At 39.0% G+C, this 15705-nt stretch overlaps 3 protein-coding genes across 4 annotated transcripts; 2 read left to right on the top strand and 1 right to left on the bottom strand.

Moving 5' to 3' along the window:
* The first annotated feature begins 246 nt into the window (after positions 1-246).
* On the top strand, positions 247-3067 carry LOC132149118 (fibroblast growth factor 21-like). Its single transcript, XM_059558064.1, has 4 exons — positions 247-1086; positions 1415-1492; positions 1788-1891; positions 2498-3067. The coding sequence occupies exons 1-4, from the start codon at positions 960-962 to the stop codon at positions 2807-2809; spliced, it is 621 nt and encodes a 206-aa protein (XP_059414047.1). The 5' UTR covers positions 247-959; the 3' UTR covers positions 2810-3067.
* Positions 3068-3086: 19 nt separating this feature from the next.
* Positions 3087-9401, bottom strand: LOC132149114 (potassium voltage-gated channel subfamily A member 7-like). Of its 2 annotated transcripts, none has more exons than XM_059558060.1 (3): positions 9193-9401; positions 7547-8251; positions 3087-4766 (listed from the first exon to the last, which is right to left on the bottom strand). In XM_059558060.1, exons 2-3 carry the CDS (start codon positions 8231-8233, stop codon positions 3855-3857), a joined length of 1599 nt encoding a protein of 532 aa, XP_059414043.1. In that variant the 5' UTR covers positions 8234-8251; positions 9193-9401; the 3' UTR covers positions 3087-3854. The 2 variants fall into 2 exon arrangements, with proteins under 2 accessions (XP_059414043.1, XP_059414042.1); XM_059558059.1 differs by having other exon boundaries at positions 9197-9400.
* Positions 9402-12639: 3238 nt separating this feature from the next.
* On the top strand, positions 12640-15560 carry LOC132149112 (17-beta-hydroxysteroid dehydrogenase 14-like). The gene is made up of 9 exons (XM_059558055.1): positions 12640-13120; positions 13224-13262; positions 13356-13459; positions 13846-13912; positions 14108-14199; positions 14297-14401; positions 14486-14553; positions 14684-14780; positions 14863-15560. The coding sequence occupies exons 1-9, from the start codon at positions 13033-13035 to the stop codon at positions 15004-15006; spliced, it is 804 nt and encodes a 267-aa protein (XP_059414038.1). The 5' UTR covers positions 12640-13032; the 3' UTR covers positions 15007-15560.
* The last annotated feature ends 145 nt before the right edge of the window (positions 15561-15705 follow it).

The raw sequence follows: 15705 nt of genomic DNA, 5'->3' as shown, positions 1-15705 counted from the left end.
CCCAGGACAACAGTGAGGCGGGAGACAGATGATTACAAGGGACCCTGGACGTCACAGAGACTGAATGCGAAAGCTTAAAGGAGTTGTATTAGGATGAAAGAGCAAAATGGCAATTGGGGAAAAGGATGTGAGTTTTTCAGGGACTCTGATTCTATGATAAAAGACATCAGTCAACACTTGATGGAGTCAACCTGTCTAATTACACCTCAGTATTAACTGTCTTGAATCATTTACATCTAACAAAGATTGAGAGACCGGGTTAGCATGAGTGTGCTAACTTTTGTTAAGATAAGACTTGCACTCTTTTTCTGATCCTTACTTGATGCCACACTGCCCTCTCTAGCTGGCGGGACGGTAGTGTCCTCACGTCCGCACAGATGAGCACGAAACCCCCTTTGAGTGCTTTTTATTGTCTCTTATCTGTTCTGTTTAAACTGCCACCTCCACTCCCATTTCCTCTTAATACTGGGAAATAAATTAAGGACTTTATATGAAATAAACAGTGAATAATCTGCAATATGCAAACTAATTTACTGTATGTTCTCCTCTTGATCCAGAAGTCGGGTTCCCTGTCCTCTGAGATCAAAGACGTGACTGACATAGCCGTGTGAAGATTTACCATCAGTTTATCCTCCTTCATTTCCTGAAAACAAGTTTGTTATCATTTTTCCTTTTCGTACTGGAGTGACTCATGTATTTTCTGTCGCTCTCTCGTATAAATACGAGTTTACAGGGACATGTCTTCGGTGTAGACCATCTCAGCATCTGGAGGGCTTGGAGATATCGCTACTCAAGTGTTTTTTTTTCACAAATGGGAGTTATCCTCTTTGTTTTTATATATCATTTACATTTTAAGTCAGTTTTAAGGTTTATTATTACAGTATATTATATTTGATGATATTTTTACTTTTGGATCCCACCTGTTTGTATTGAAGCCCACCTGGTCGGTTCGGTCAATCATGCTTTTTACCAGTTTTTTCCTTTTTTTTGCTCTGTTTCCTCCTCTTCATTGGTGTATGTATGTTCCTGAACATAACGTGCTTCTGCCGTTCAGCACACAAGTCAGGGAACGCTTGCTCTACACAGGTAATCTTCACCTTTAACCTATTTCAGTAGCTGCAGATTAGTTTCTGCTTCTTTTTGTTTGAGCTGCACTGTTAAGATGTTAGGATCCGCTTATTGTGGATAACTGTGACATGTGGTGCTTTCTTCTGTCAACATGGCTATCTGGAATCAGTCAATCCTTTTTACTTGGTGTGGTGATGTGACAATAAAACCTTTTACTTCAGGGAACTTATTTTGCACTGCAACTGTACTATGGTTTTTTATTCCTAAAGAGCAAAGACTGCCTTGAGGTAAAGGCAATAAGTGTGTTCATGTTTCTATGTGTGTGTGTGTTTTTTGTCCATTTTAGAGAACAGAAAGCATGGGCTGTTCCTTGAAATGAAGCCTGATGGCTCCGTCCGAGGGTCCCCAGCAAAGAAGCGCAACTGTAAGCAAGTGCTGAAAACATGAGTTATAGAGCACAGTTTACTGTAAGAGTAGTATTGTAATCATGTAACCATCATTATAGCCTTACTTCTCAGAACACCTTATCAGAAAAGATAACGATTCACAATACCTGTGATAGCAAGGGTTATGCCAATAATAACAATAATAGTTTCCCTTTTGGTTAGATGTTATGAAAATATTTTATAGTGGCAGTGGTTGTTAATATAGAGGGCCAAAGGTGATGTGTGAATGCTCACAGCGCTGACTGAAGTGTGGTGTTGTTTGCCGCTCTGCAGGTGTGCTGAACCTGCGCTCGGTCAAAGCGGGTGAGACGGTCATCCAGAGTGAGGCTACATCTCTCTTCCTCTGCGTGGATGATAAAGACAACTTGAAAGGACAGGTCTGAACATACTAACGTCTTCATAGATTTAAAATATCCAATAGATTATGCTTCTTTTTAAGAAGAAATAAATCTGAAAATATGACAATTAGTTAAAAAGACACCATTCTAGTGTAGCAGAAAGCAGTGTATACATAAAATGGATGCTAGTATTTACTATGTTTCCATTTAAAAGCAAACTGTACAAGCAAAATATGAAATTTTATAATATAGAATTGTATTAAAAATAATTGAGCAAATTATTTATACCTTAAATAGTTAAGGTTTTTAAGAAAATTAATACCTTTATTTAGCAGTGAGGCATTTAATTGATCAAAAGTGACATTTATAATATTACAAAAAATATTTCCAATAAATGTTTTTTTATTATTATTATTATTATTATTATTCAAAATATCCTGAAAAAATTTATCATGGTTTTTACAAAAAAATATGCTGTTTTCAAAATTTATAATAATTATCAGATAATGATACTGAAAATGTTGCTTTAACCATCACAGAAACAAACTGCATTTTTTAAATTATAAAAAAATTATATAAAATTATGATATAACAAATTGACCAATCAAATGCAACCTTGGTACTGAGTTTTTTTTTTTTTTCCAGCTGCATTACTCTGAAGGAGACTGCACCTTTCACGAAGTGCTACTGGAGGATGGATATTCTTATTTTCTTTCTCCACACTCTGATCGTCCTGTGTCGCTCCACTCAAAGCAGTCTGGGCAGAAACACAGTGCCCCACTTTCTCGGTTCCTCCCTGTTATGGATTATCTGTTGGCAGTGAGAGAGGTCGGCCACATACAGGAGGTGAAACATTATATTAAGGACATAAATCTGGACTCTGATGACCCACTAGGAATGGGACATCAGTCTCAAATCCAGACTGTCTTCAGTCCCAGTCTGCATACTAAGAAGTGAGGTCTGGAGAACATTGGTTATGGAGGCATGCTTTACATTAACACTGGACTGCCAGATTTAAAATGTTTTGTTACTGTATTTTTTTTTCCCGAAACTGTATTTATTTGAACTTATTTATTTATTTGTTATGGTCTAAAATTATTAAAATTACCTTAAATATTGTTATATGAAACAGCATATGATTAATTAAAATATGACTCTTTTAAAGACATGAGATAGCAGCTGGAGAAGATTCCACTTTCAGTTTGTTTGTTCGTTTTGTAGATCACTGCGCAACTTCTTTATGATTTTTGTGTGATTACAAATTTTAATAAATAGTACACAAACATGGCTCAGCGTTATACAATTCATAGAGCACACACAAATTATATATTACATGTTTTCCTAAAAGGTTTTTGAACACACACACTCACGTCATTTATTCACAGCATTTCAACAATGTCAGAACAGCAGTAACACAAAACTGTTCCAGATGAATGATGCTTAAGACTTTATCCATTCATTGCACAAAAAATCCCTGGTACATTCATGGCTGCAACCCGGGTGACAAAGTTCATGCCATTTAAGTGACACCGCATGGCTCTTCTTCCTACGAATAAGTCCGATATATATGTCGACAATTCCAGTAAGCAAAGGTTCAAATGCTTTTATTGCACAACACAGCTCAGCTTATCCTCAGCTATTTTTTCAAATGCACTGAGAGGCGCTCTCTGAATAGATACAAATAGTTTCACAAATAAATACATTCAATGATTTAAGGTTTAAGATCGTGCAGTCAAAATAAAAGTTTGGTTCCCAGAAACTTAGGAAACATTTCATAGATGTTTTATAGATAGGCAATGTTTTTTGTAACTTCTTCATACCTTTCATTTGGAAGCTGCATCTGCATCTTCTTCTCAGCCTCTTTTTCGGTCGTTTTCTGATTCTTGCATTTATTCCTTCCCATCATCCCCATATATTCAGTGAGTCACAGCGAGGCAGTGTCCTTTAAACATGGCACAGGACCACCTCCATCTCTCATTCCTCTTCTTTGATCTCTAGTCTCTCAGACTTGAGTGACCAGCGGGTAAACGCTCCCTACACTTTGTACTCCGGTCGGACCCACACAAAGCCCAGCCAGGAGAGTCCCATTTAGAGGGGCACAGATCCCCCTATAGGCCATGCCTCCTTCGAGAGGAACGCGGTCTCCCTGTTCCCCAGGCCCTTCCTCAGCATCTTCTCCTTCTTCCCCACCTTCTTCCTCCTCCCAAAGGGATGTGCTGACGTGTGTGTATTCCTGGTTGTCCTCACACTCCATTTCACGGTGGTAGAAGTAGCTGAAGTTGGAAACAATGACGGGAACGGGAAGTGAGATGGTCAGCACTCCGGCGATGGCGCACATGGAGCCCACCAGCTTTCCGCCCACCGTCATCGGGTACATGTCGCCGTACCCCACTGTCGTCATCGAGACCACAGCCCACCAGAAGGCTTCTGGGATACTGGTGAAGGCCGTTCCAGGGTTGTCCACCTCAGCAAAGTACACGGCCGAGGAGAACAGGATGACTCCGATGAAGAGGAAAAAGATGAGCAGCGCCAGCTCTCTCAAGCTGGCCTTCAGCGTCTGGCCCAGGATCTGAAGGCCTTTGGAGTGGCGAGACAGCTTGAAGATCCGGAAGACTCGAACCAGACGGATGACCCTAATGATCGCCAGGGACATGGACGGCGTCGCTCCCTTAGACTTGGCCAGCTCTGTGCCGAGCGTGACGAAGTAGGGAATGATTGCGAAGAAGTCTATGATGTTCATCACATCTTTGAAGAAGGACATCTTACTGGGAGAACAGGAGAAACGCATCATTAGCTCAAACGAGAACCAGCAGATACACATGGTCTCCACCAGGAAGAATGGATCTTGAAAGGGAGAGGACATTAGGCTGTGCAAGGTACTGTTTCCAGCCAGGATAGCCTGGTATGACGCTTGCTGCAAAAGAGACAGAGAAAAGAAAAAAGATAAGGATGTAAAATTAGATATGGAAATTGGATAGAAATTATGACATTGAAAAACATATTAAGCACAGCCAGAGTATAAAGTGCATTTTGTGTATTCAAGGTATGTTAAGGTATAATCCTTAAACGTGTAATAAAATAAAAGATAAAACAAATAAATAAATAAACAAGCAAAGAGGAAGCAACAGAGTTTGTAATAAAACCTGAATCAATATTGGCTTGGCTTTTCAGAGGTGCGAGAACTCACAGGGTTAAAACTTGACCCAGAGATTTATTATTATTATTTTTTATTTTATTATTATTAGTTAATCTCACCTAACAGTTAAGAATCTCTATCGAAAAGATAGACATACACGTAGCTCTCTAACAGTAGGGTGAATTCGTTATAACGCAATCCTGCCCACTGTCTAGTGTTTACAACTTGTAATGTTTGTAACTTTTATTACATCATTTATTTAAAAACAGCAGTGTTTGCAATAAGTCAAAACAACAGCATAATTATGAGGACTTGTTTATCTTAGTTTATTCAATGTAGATTTTAATGCTTCCTCCACGAACCACATTCACTCAGAGGAGCAGAGCATGCAGCTTTATTTATTTTTAGTGTTACATACTGTAGCTTTAAGTTAATAAAAATGTTTAATAGAAAGCTAATTTCTGAAACTACTTTTAAGGCCAAACATGTTTTGCCTAACAAGTGCCTGACTGAAACAAATTGTTTGCCCATTTGACACCCATTCTTGAGTGAAGCTGAATGTCCCAGTACATGACCTTTCACTCAAAGGTCAATCATTTTTTATCTTTATCACTCTGACTCCATAAAAAAATGTAAAAGGGTAAAAGGTAACCATAGTAGGGGCATTTTCAATGCATCCATAAACACATATAACCTAACTTACGTTTCCAGTCGTATAACAAAGCTAAACGTGTTTGGATGGAAAACAGATTTTTAAATAGTAAGACAGGAGATTAGAAGATATGACATGTGAGATGTGAGCTCGTATGATCGTGTGGTGGGTAATCTTGTCTCTGGCTAGCTGGCTAGTAAATGTTCCCTATCGTAGCGCTTACTTAGATTTAGCTGAAGTCATCATAAGTTGTGAAAGTGTGTTTCCATTCCTATTTCAGCATTTGAGGGTGTCTGTTTATTAATACAAGCTCCTGTGTCTGTGTTAAAATGCTCTGAAGGGGTGTCCTTACTCTAAAAATAACGCCTTAGATCTCTAAGGTGAAACTTGAGAATGTACCATCTCTCTCTCATCTGCTTTAGTTTACTGGTCTGAGCCATGCAGAATTACTGAGCTGATTTGGCAGTATGTTGAGGTTGCAGTCTTGTGCCGAAGCCGTTGGGAAACTAATTTGATACTCTTTACTAACTTTCCCTCATTGCTCCCAACCCACACTGTGTCTCTCTATATCCCCTCACTCGATCAAGCACAGACGCTCTTTCATACTGTCACCTGTCATCTGGTCATTTCTCATCTCCTTCCCTTTTTTTCTATCTGTGTAGGCCAGTTGCATCTCTCCAAGGACACGTCACTTGACTTTTTTCCAACCCCCCCAGTGTCTTTACTCCAAATCTGTGTATCAGATTTAACGACACGTCTAAAATAATCTCAGCAATAAACCTACACTCTCTTCTGCTCCTGAACTTTTCATCTGCTGTTTTCTTTTTATGCAACCTCTCACATTTTAAACTTCCCTTATTTGTGTGATTTGAAATGTGTGCACATTTTTTTGTATTTGTATATGAAACTATATGTAGTCAGTAAGAATGCCTTTGTGTTCAAAATAGTTTAGCGTTCAGCATTAAGCATTGTTTTTACATTTGTTAGAGATTCAGTATGCAGTGTACATTTACACAGCACACTACTTGGATTCATTTTTGCACTAAAATTCAATGTGGCAACAGAACAAGTCAACCATTAAACATGTAAACATCTCAGTCAAGTACATTGAGAATATTAAAGAAGGTGCAGACACTTTAGCAAAATATCGCTGGAATTCACAGAACAACAGTAAATGTGACCACACATATAGGCTTTAAATTAAAATAGTTATTGATATATTTTAATAGTATAGTAATAGTAAAAATATAATAAATGTTGTAATATTAAAGTTGCAACATAACGGAAGTAGCAAAAGACCCTTCCTTCCATATTGTGATGTACATCTAATTTAAATGGATTAACTAGAAAAAAAAAACATGTTGGGGACTTCTGTTAGCTGGTTGTTGATTGGACGAAGGCGGATCTTAATGAGGTCAGTAATTAAAAAGTTCAGGATTTATGTGGACTTAATAACTGGAGAAATACATCACCAGAGAGAAGTCTTTAGTTTTTCCCCAAGTTATAAAATTTTGATTAAAAAATTAAGTCAAAAAAAAAGAAAGAAAAAAAGAAACATATCATAGATTAATCGATTCACAGTAAGATCAATGACATGCACTCTAATAACATTCTTAGCAAAGAGATAGGGTGAATTTTCTTTTCATGCTAACTTTAAATAATATATTAATATTAATACATTTGGTTTATGCTCATTCATCTTTATATGCGCAGCAACCCATCTGCTTCATGCTAACAGCCATTCTAACATTATTTCATATTAATGTTTTGTGCATTATGTGTACTTTTTAATGAAAAAAATAAATCCTGCATTTTCTGTATGGAAATATGAGCTGATAACAGTTTGCTAGTGCAGACACATGGTCAAACACTGTAATACTGCCATGTCTTTTACTGCTCTTCTCACCTCTCTCAGCTCCTTCTCTACTCTGAAGTCAGGCAGCGTCTCCAAACAGAAGATGAGGATAGAGACCACAATCACCATCACGCTGATGATGGCGATGATACGGGCACCTCCAGAGGACTCGGGGTGCTCAAAGAGCATCCACAGCTTGCGCTGGATCTCATTGTCTGGCAGGGGCCGAGGCTCCTCCTTGGGGAAGCCCTCATCCTCTTTGAAGCGAGCCATGATATCCTCTCCCAGCTCATAAAAGCGCAGTTCATCCATGAAGACGTCCAGAGGCACACTGGCAGGCCGCCGTAACCGACCTCCAGACTGATAGAAGTAAAGGATGGCATCAAAGCAGAATCGGTTGCGGTCCAGGAAGATCTCGTTTCGGAGTGGGTCAAAGTAGCGCAGACGCCGCTGAGGGTCACCGAGCAGAGAGTCAGGGAACTGGGCCAGGGTTCGAATCTGTGTCTCGTAGCGCATGCCTGACACATTGATGGCCAGACGTTCAGACAGGGCCCAACCTCCCTTCCACATTGAACCAGATCTTCGATTCTCTCTCTTCCTCTCACCCTTCTCTTTGTCACCCTTTTCTGCCTTGTTGCGCTGGTCCTTGAGGTTCTTGTCAATTTCACTGATCTCTTCCTCTTCTTGTTTTTTGCCCTCTGTTTCCCTGTCTGGTTCTTCTCCTTCTCCTTTGTCCATCTTTCTTGTTCACTCAGTCTGTTTTATTGAGTAGAAACACAATATTTTCAGCCAATCATGAACCCAGCGGTCAAAGGTTTGTTAAATTGGTGTTTGATCGAAACTATCATTCAATCAATCAATCAATCATATTAATCAATCAATCAATCAATCAATCAATCTAGTATATGCATATTTAAATGAAATGTAATTTACATTGTATTAATTGCATTACACTCGGAAATTGCTAAAAAATGGGAATAATTACAAATAACAAAAAACATGTTGAATTTTATAAGTAGAAAAACTGAAAAACATACTCCAATATTTTTTTTCATTTACAACTAAATAATATTTACAGATTATGTGTAATGCAATTTAATTTAATACATTTAAATAAAAAAACACATTTATAATGCTAAATACTTTTATCTATTTTCAAATTGGTATAGTTGAATTAAAGTGTGTAATAGACTGTGTAATAGAAAAATAATCTGCTCTACAACAAGACATGTATACAGTCCCGTTCCAGTTATGTAACTGAAGATGATACTTCTCCTGCCGTTCCATGAAATCATATACAAACATTTCATGTACTCTATCAGAACCCTGTGTTAACTCCCAGAGACAGATCCATTACCACTTTGAACCTCACCCTAAGAATAAGACTACAAGACTTCAGACAAATAAATAAAATAAAATATTAATCAATAATTAAATAAATACATTTGTCAAAAAAATAAAAAATCAAGACTATTAAACCATCCCTGTTAACAGAACCAGTTTATGTGAGGACACCAAAACATCCTTTCAGTATAAAACAAGTGTAAAACAAGACTTAAATGGAGGTAAGGGGCAAAAATGTTCAATAAAAGTGTCACATTCCCTTGCAAGTAAATATCTCAGAAAAATCTGAAATTTGGTATTGAGGTTTGGTTCTCTGAAAAGTTTCTGAGAAGACACCCTGTTTGTCCCTCCACTTACCCTCTGCCACTAGTGTCCGTAAATCCAGAAAAGTTACCCCACGCTATCCGTGATTCTTCCCTACCTTCACCACACCATGAGCTGTTTATCTAGTGTCCCCCCTTTCTGCCAGACGGTCTACCCTATGAGTCCAACAGGAGGTGTTTTCTCCTGTACCCGGTCCTCCGCTCAGTCAGTGCTCTAAGGATACTTAAACCTGTTTGTAGGTCACTGTCTTCACTCCCTCTCATGCTCACTGCAGCACTGGGGAATGCTGTCGTGCTGAAATTCAATACAGAGCCCCTCGTGCCCTCATCAGCTCACTGTCTGAAACATCTTAAAATGCCTGTCTCTCTCATTTTATCTCTTTTATATTTGTTATTCTTATATTTATTTATTTTTACTTATGAATGACAGGTTTTTGCATTTTGTTATTTTATCCCTCCCAAGCAATTCTGCCAGGAAACAAAATAATGAATTATTCAGAATATAAAAAAACCTACAAATATTATTATACATAATAATGACCAAAATTAAGGTTTATATTTAAAACGTGTATTGGAAAGGATGTGTGGATTAGTGTATCCTAATAAAAAAAAGAAAAAAATGAAAGGTTTTCAAGTCACTTGTGTATTTTTTTTATAGTACATTAGTCATTCCGTTCATGATTATGAATAAAAATATATATGTAAGGGATAATCAATGGTTTGCCGTGCATTAAAAGATTTTAAATAAAGATTTTAAAAAAAGGCCAAGAATCACCCGATGTGTAGCAATCTGCAATCCCCGACCTCTCTCTCTCTCACTGTGTTTATGTGCGCGTGGTGTGTGTATCATTTAAAGCAGCGCATTGATATAGAACGGTGATTAAACTGACTTGGAACTACCTGTTCATTAAGTAAGGAATAATGTACATCCAGCCGGTTGTTCTTGCAGAATAGACCCCGACAGAGTGATCAGGACCCCGATGCGAAGCGTATCCGATGCTCTAGCCACCTCAGCTGGCTCCTCTCGATGTGGAGGAGCAGTGGCTCTACTCTGAGCACCTCCTGAGTGGCCGAGCTCCTCACCCTATCTAAAAGGGAGCACCAAGCCACCCTACGGAGAAAGCACATTTCGGCCGACTCATGATAATAGGTGAGAGTAGGAACGTAGATCGACTGGTAAATCGAGAGCTTCGCCTTGAAGCTCAGCTCCTTCTTTACCACGACAGACAGGTACATCAACCGCATCACTGCAGAAACTGCACCTATCCACCTGTCAATCTCCCGCCCCATCCTTCCCTCACTCGTGAACAAGATCCCAAGATACTAGAACTCCTCCACTTGAGGCAGGAGCTCTCCACCAAGCCACCCTTTTCCAGCTGAGAATCATGGCCTTGGACTTGGAGGTGCTGATTCTCATCCCAGCCACTTCACACTCGGCTGCAAACTGTGCCAGCACACGCTGAAGGTCCTGGTCTGATGAAGCCAACATGACAACATCATCAGCAAAAAGCAGAGATGAAATCATGTGGTCCCCAAACTGGACACCCTCCAGCCCCTGGCTGCGCCTAGAAATCCTGTCCATAAAAATAATGAAGAGGACCGGTGATAAAGGGCAGTCCTGCCAGAGTCCAACATGTCTAACTTACTGCCGACAATGCGAACCAAGCTCCTGCTCCGGGCATACAGGGACAGATGTGGGGGCAGGGGCAGCTGTGGACCTGTAGAGAGTTGGACCTGTAACCCGAAGGTCACAGGTTCGAGTCTCGGTGCTGGCAGGAGTTGTATGGGGGGGGGGGGGTGAATGAACAGCGCTCTCTTCCACCCTCAAAACCCTTGAGCAGGGCACTGAGCCCCCAGTTGATTACTGGGCGCTGGATCTATAGCTGCCCACTGCTCCGGGTGTGTGTTCACTTCTCACTACTGTGTGTGTGCACTTGGATGGGTACTCCCGGAGCACCCCCATAGGAGGCCGCAAGGGACATGGTCGAATGCCTTCTCCAAATCCACAAAACACATGTGGATTGGTTGGGCAAACTCCCATGAACCCTCCAGCACACCGGCGAGGGTATAAAGCTGGTCCAGTGTTCCACGACTGGGACGAAAACCCACAATGTTCTTCCTGAATCCATGGTTTGACTATCGGCCGAATTCTCCTCTCCAGTACCCTGGCATAGACTTTCCCAGGAAGGCTAAGGAGTGTGATCCCCCTGTAGTTGGAACACACCCTCCGGTCCCCCTTCTTAAAAATAGGGACCACCACCTCAGTCTGCCATTCCAGAGGCACTGTCCCCGACCACCATGCATTGCTGCAGAGGTGTGTCAGTCAAGACAGCCCTCGGCTTCTGCTTCCTCAATGGATGACATGTCGGTGCGGTTGAGGAGATCTTCAAAGTATTCCTTCCACCGTCCCAGTTGAGGTCAACAGTGTTGGCAGGGCACTGCTTTTGCCTCGTGAGGCACCATACAGTTTGCCAGAATCTCTTCGAGTCTTTCTCCATGGCCTTACCAAACTCCTCCCAGACCCGAGTTTTTGCCTCCACAACCACCCGAGCTGATACCCATCAGCTGCCTCAGGAGTCCCACAAGCCAGCCAAGCCCGGTAGGACTCCTTCTTTAGCTTGACGGCATCCCTTACTTCTGGTGTCCACCACCGGATTTGGGGATTGCCTCCTTGACAGGCACCAGAGACCTTACGGCCACAGATCAGAGTGGCTGCATTGACAGTGGAGAACATGGTCCACTCGGACTCAATGTCTCCAGTCTCCCTCAGAATTTGGTCGAAGCTCTGCCAGAGGTGGGAGTTGAAAACCCTACCGGGGGCATATAGCCCTGGACAACATAGCTCTTAGGATCATTCGGGTACTCAAACCCTCCACCACGATAAGGTTGCCGTTCAAGGAGGAGATAATAATTAGCAACAGTATAAAAAATACATAGATTTAAATAGCTTTAGCAGTTTAATGGTTCAGTTTGTTCCATATTTGAAAAGGTTTCCATATTAAAATTGACATCAGCATTATAAATACTAATGTAGCTATTTTTGTGCTATTTTGTGAATAATAATAATTATTTATTTAAAAAATGTATAATTTTAATTATGATTTAGCCTGGTACTTTTCATTAGCCTATATGATACATAGAGACTTTCAAAACAAATATGTCACAGTTTTAAATGTATTATTTATTAGTATTTCAGATTTTCCCTAGCTGGTGTTCCATAGGGAGCGGCGGTACTTTGAATATCAATATGATGTAATAGAAGAATAATGCACACATATTTGAATTGGATATTTCCAAATATTTAATTTTTTCTTTAATAATTTTTATTCTTCATGATACTTGTATGACTGGGTATTTAAAAAATGTAATTGAATAAGTCTGAATGAAAACTTACTCGTAAACTAAGATCTGGGGGTTCGAACATTGCGACACGCGCACGTGATTGGCCAAAAGTGAGGTTTCGTTTTTCGCTGATCACGTGATTCTCTGAAAACAACACGCGCTCCGGCACAGAGCTTCCTGAGAAATTGCGCTGCTTGCTTTGAAGCTTCAGTGTCATATGGACCAAAGAATTGGGAAACCCGGAATTGGATCATATTACAGACGATTCAATCGGACTTGGCGAACTGGTTCCTCAAGTTGACTGAATAGCTTCAAAATAACGATTCGTCCAGGAAGAGATCATCTCTAGTTGACACACACTCACGACATCGGTAACTTACTACTCTATCAGATGACTTCAGTACATTAGGAACCGCTTACTCGAGCAGACTTGTTAGTCCCGTGCAGAAATCTGACATTATCTTCATTTGCTGCATAAGTAACTTACACATAATTGAGCGTATAACGTAACGTTACAGCAGTAGTAGCATGGCTTGTGCTCAGCGTTATGTCAACAAAGTTGTCATCGTTACTGGGGGCACTAGAGGCATCGGAAGGGGCATCGTTAAAGTGTTTGGTAAGGGTTTTTAATATTTATCTTTATATTTAATATTATATTATATAATAATATTTAAAGAAAATGGAGAGTAAGTAAAATTAAATTCGTGTTTGCTTTGCAGTGCAAAACGGAGCCAAAGTTGTGTTCTGCGCACAAGAGAGTATGTGATATGATTTAAATAGCCTTTTACGTTTCTTTCACCAGTAAATGCAATAACGTTTCCTTTTCTTTTCCTTTTTTTTGTAATCGTCAGCACAATTGTCAGCTGGTCAGTCTCTTGAGTCTGTGCTGAATAAGGAAGGACCGGGATCGTGCTCGTTTGTGTCATGTGACGTGACAAAAGAGGATGACATCAAGGTATCCTCAGGCGTTCATAATAACACTTTTATCTTTCCCTTTTCTTCTTAAACTTGTGTTTACATGAGAGCAAATACATAATTGAGAGGAAACGGATACAATAATAGTAATACTTAACTAATAAGTAATTAACAATTGAACTTTTAAGGTTTTTTTTTATTTTTGAAAAGGTCTCCATATAAAACTTGAGATCTGTATTATTTAAAAATATAATAATGTAAAAACCTTTTTTGTGCTGTTTTGTGGGTTAGGCTTAAAAAAAATAATTAGAATTACAATGTTTTTTTAATTTTATTTTTATTATACATAAGGACTTTCAAAAAAAATTTGTCATAATTCTAAATGTATTGTTTCATTCATTTTAATTGTCATATCTTATCTTGAAGCGATTAATCAATGTGACAATTGAGAGATTTGGACAATTAGACTGTTTGGTGAACAATGCTGGGTGGCGTAAGTCAAAAAAAATTTTTTTGTACTTTGAACTTTTTATTTGATTTATTTTATTTTAACCACAGACTTTTAGATTTATTTGGAGAAAATTCATATTATTTATTTGGTTTTTTTTAAATAGAAATAATTTTCTTTCTAAATAAACTGTCTAATAAATTAATAAAGAAAGTGATTTTTATTGAAATCCTCCATCAGACCCCCCTCACAAGACCACAGATGAAACCACTGCAGAGGAGTTTAGAGACCTGCTTAATCTGAACCTCATCAGTTACTTCCTTGCTTCAAAGGTAAGGAAGTTATGTAAAAAAAAACTTTGGTCTATTTACTCATGCAGAATGACAGATTTTTTTTCTTTTTTATCCTCTTTTCATTACCTTGGGTCAGTATGCACTGCCGTATCTGCGTAAAACACAAGGAAACATCATCAATTTGTCCAGCCTTGTCGCCTCAATAGGTCAGAAAGACGCGGCTCCCTATGTGGCAACTAAGGTGAGTTTCTTTGCTTGTCTTGAGTGCTTTACTTGTTCATCTCACAAGTTGGAAGTAACAGTAATGCTTACATATATCCACAAGGGGGCCATCACTGCCATGACTAAAGCAATGGCTGTGGACGAGAGTCGCTATCAAGTGAGAGTGAACTGGTGAGTGCCAGTCCCCCTGACATCTAAAGCTCTCCCTTACTACTTTTTTTTATATCTTATCTATTTTTTTTAATCCAATTGAATTTCTGTCTGTGAACATGCTGTTTACTAACATTCAAACTCATTATAGCATCTCTCCAAGCAATATAATGACGCCTCTGTGGGAGGAGCTTGCAGGCAACACAGAAGATGCTGCTGCCACTGTTAAGGGAGGAGAAAACGCTCAGGTAAGTGTTCATGAGGCTAAATGAGCAATTGAAGAATAGTGTTCTGCTGAATATGTTACAGTAACATACTTCTACTCAACAGCTGATTGGTCGAATGGGAACGGAGACTGAGAGTGGATTAGCTGCCCTCTTCTTGGCAGCTGATGCCACTTTCTGTACTGGGATAGATTTGTTTCTAAGTGGAGGAGCCGAACTGAACTACGGCTTCAAAAGCCAAATACCATAACAAGACCGTGATGGAAAGGTCCATGAAATGACTTTGCAGATTTTTCTAAATCATTGCACCATTTCAAATCATTGTGCAAACTGATCTGCACAACTTTTATTTGAACAAGTTTAAGCTTAATGTTAAACAATCACACAAGTTTACTTAAATTCTAAGCCATTAAAAAAATATATTTTTCTTGCCATTTCATACATTCATGCTGCTTCATGATCAGGTAAATGGTGCAATAATTGTTCAATTTAAATTTAAGCCAGTTGTTTGTATATCTAATAGCAATATAGCTTAAGTCTTAATTAATTAATCTAAATGCTGAGTTTTTCATTTTTTTAATGCAAATATTATTTCAATATTATATGAAAGGGAAATGAAAATGAAAGTGCAAAGACTTACTGATGTTTACATGTAAACATTCCCTGGACAGTTTGTTGGACAATGATCCAATCTGAACTGTGACGTGATGATTTTTCAAATCTTTAATGATTCTTGACAGGTTGTGATATGCTTCATACATTGTATTTCTAAAATGATTTCTATTAATTAAAAAGCTTAATTTACATTGTTGTCTGATTATTTAATATTAGCTATTTAGAAAAGTATGTCAGAACTTCTTTAAAAAGCAATCTATGGGGTTTATTCTGAGATAATAATATAAGCCAAAACGTGCAGTGTTGATACTGTTGTGAATCTTTTGATATCTAA

This window comes from Carassius carassius, chromosome 9 (assembly GCF_963082965.1).
Source record: "Carassius carassius chromosome 9, fCarCar2.1, whole genome shotgun sequence".
Taxonomy (NCBI): domain Eukaryota; kingdom Metazoa; phylum Chordata; class Actinopteri; order Cypriniformes; family Cyprinidae; genus Carassius; species Carassius carassius.
Note: the sequence above shows the minus strand (reverse complement) of the source record. Positions and strands in the feature narration are given on the sequence as shown.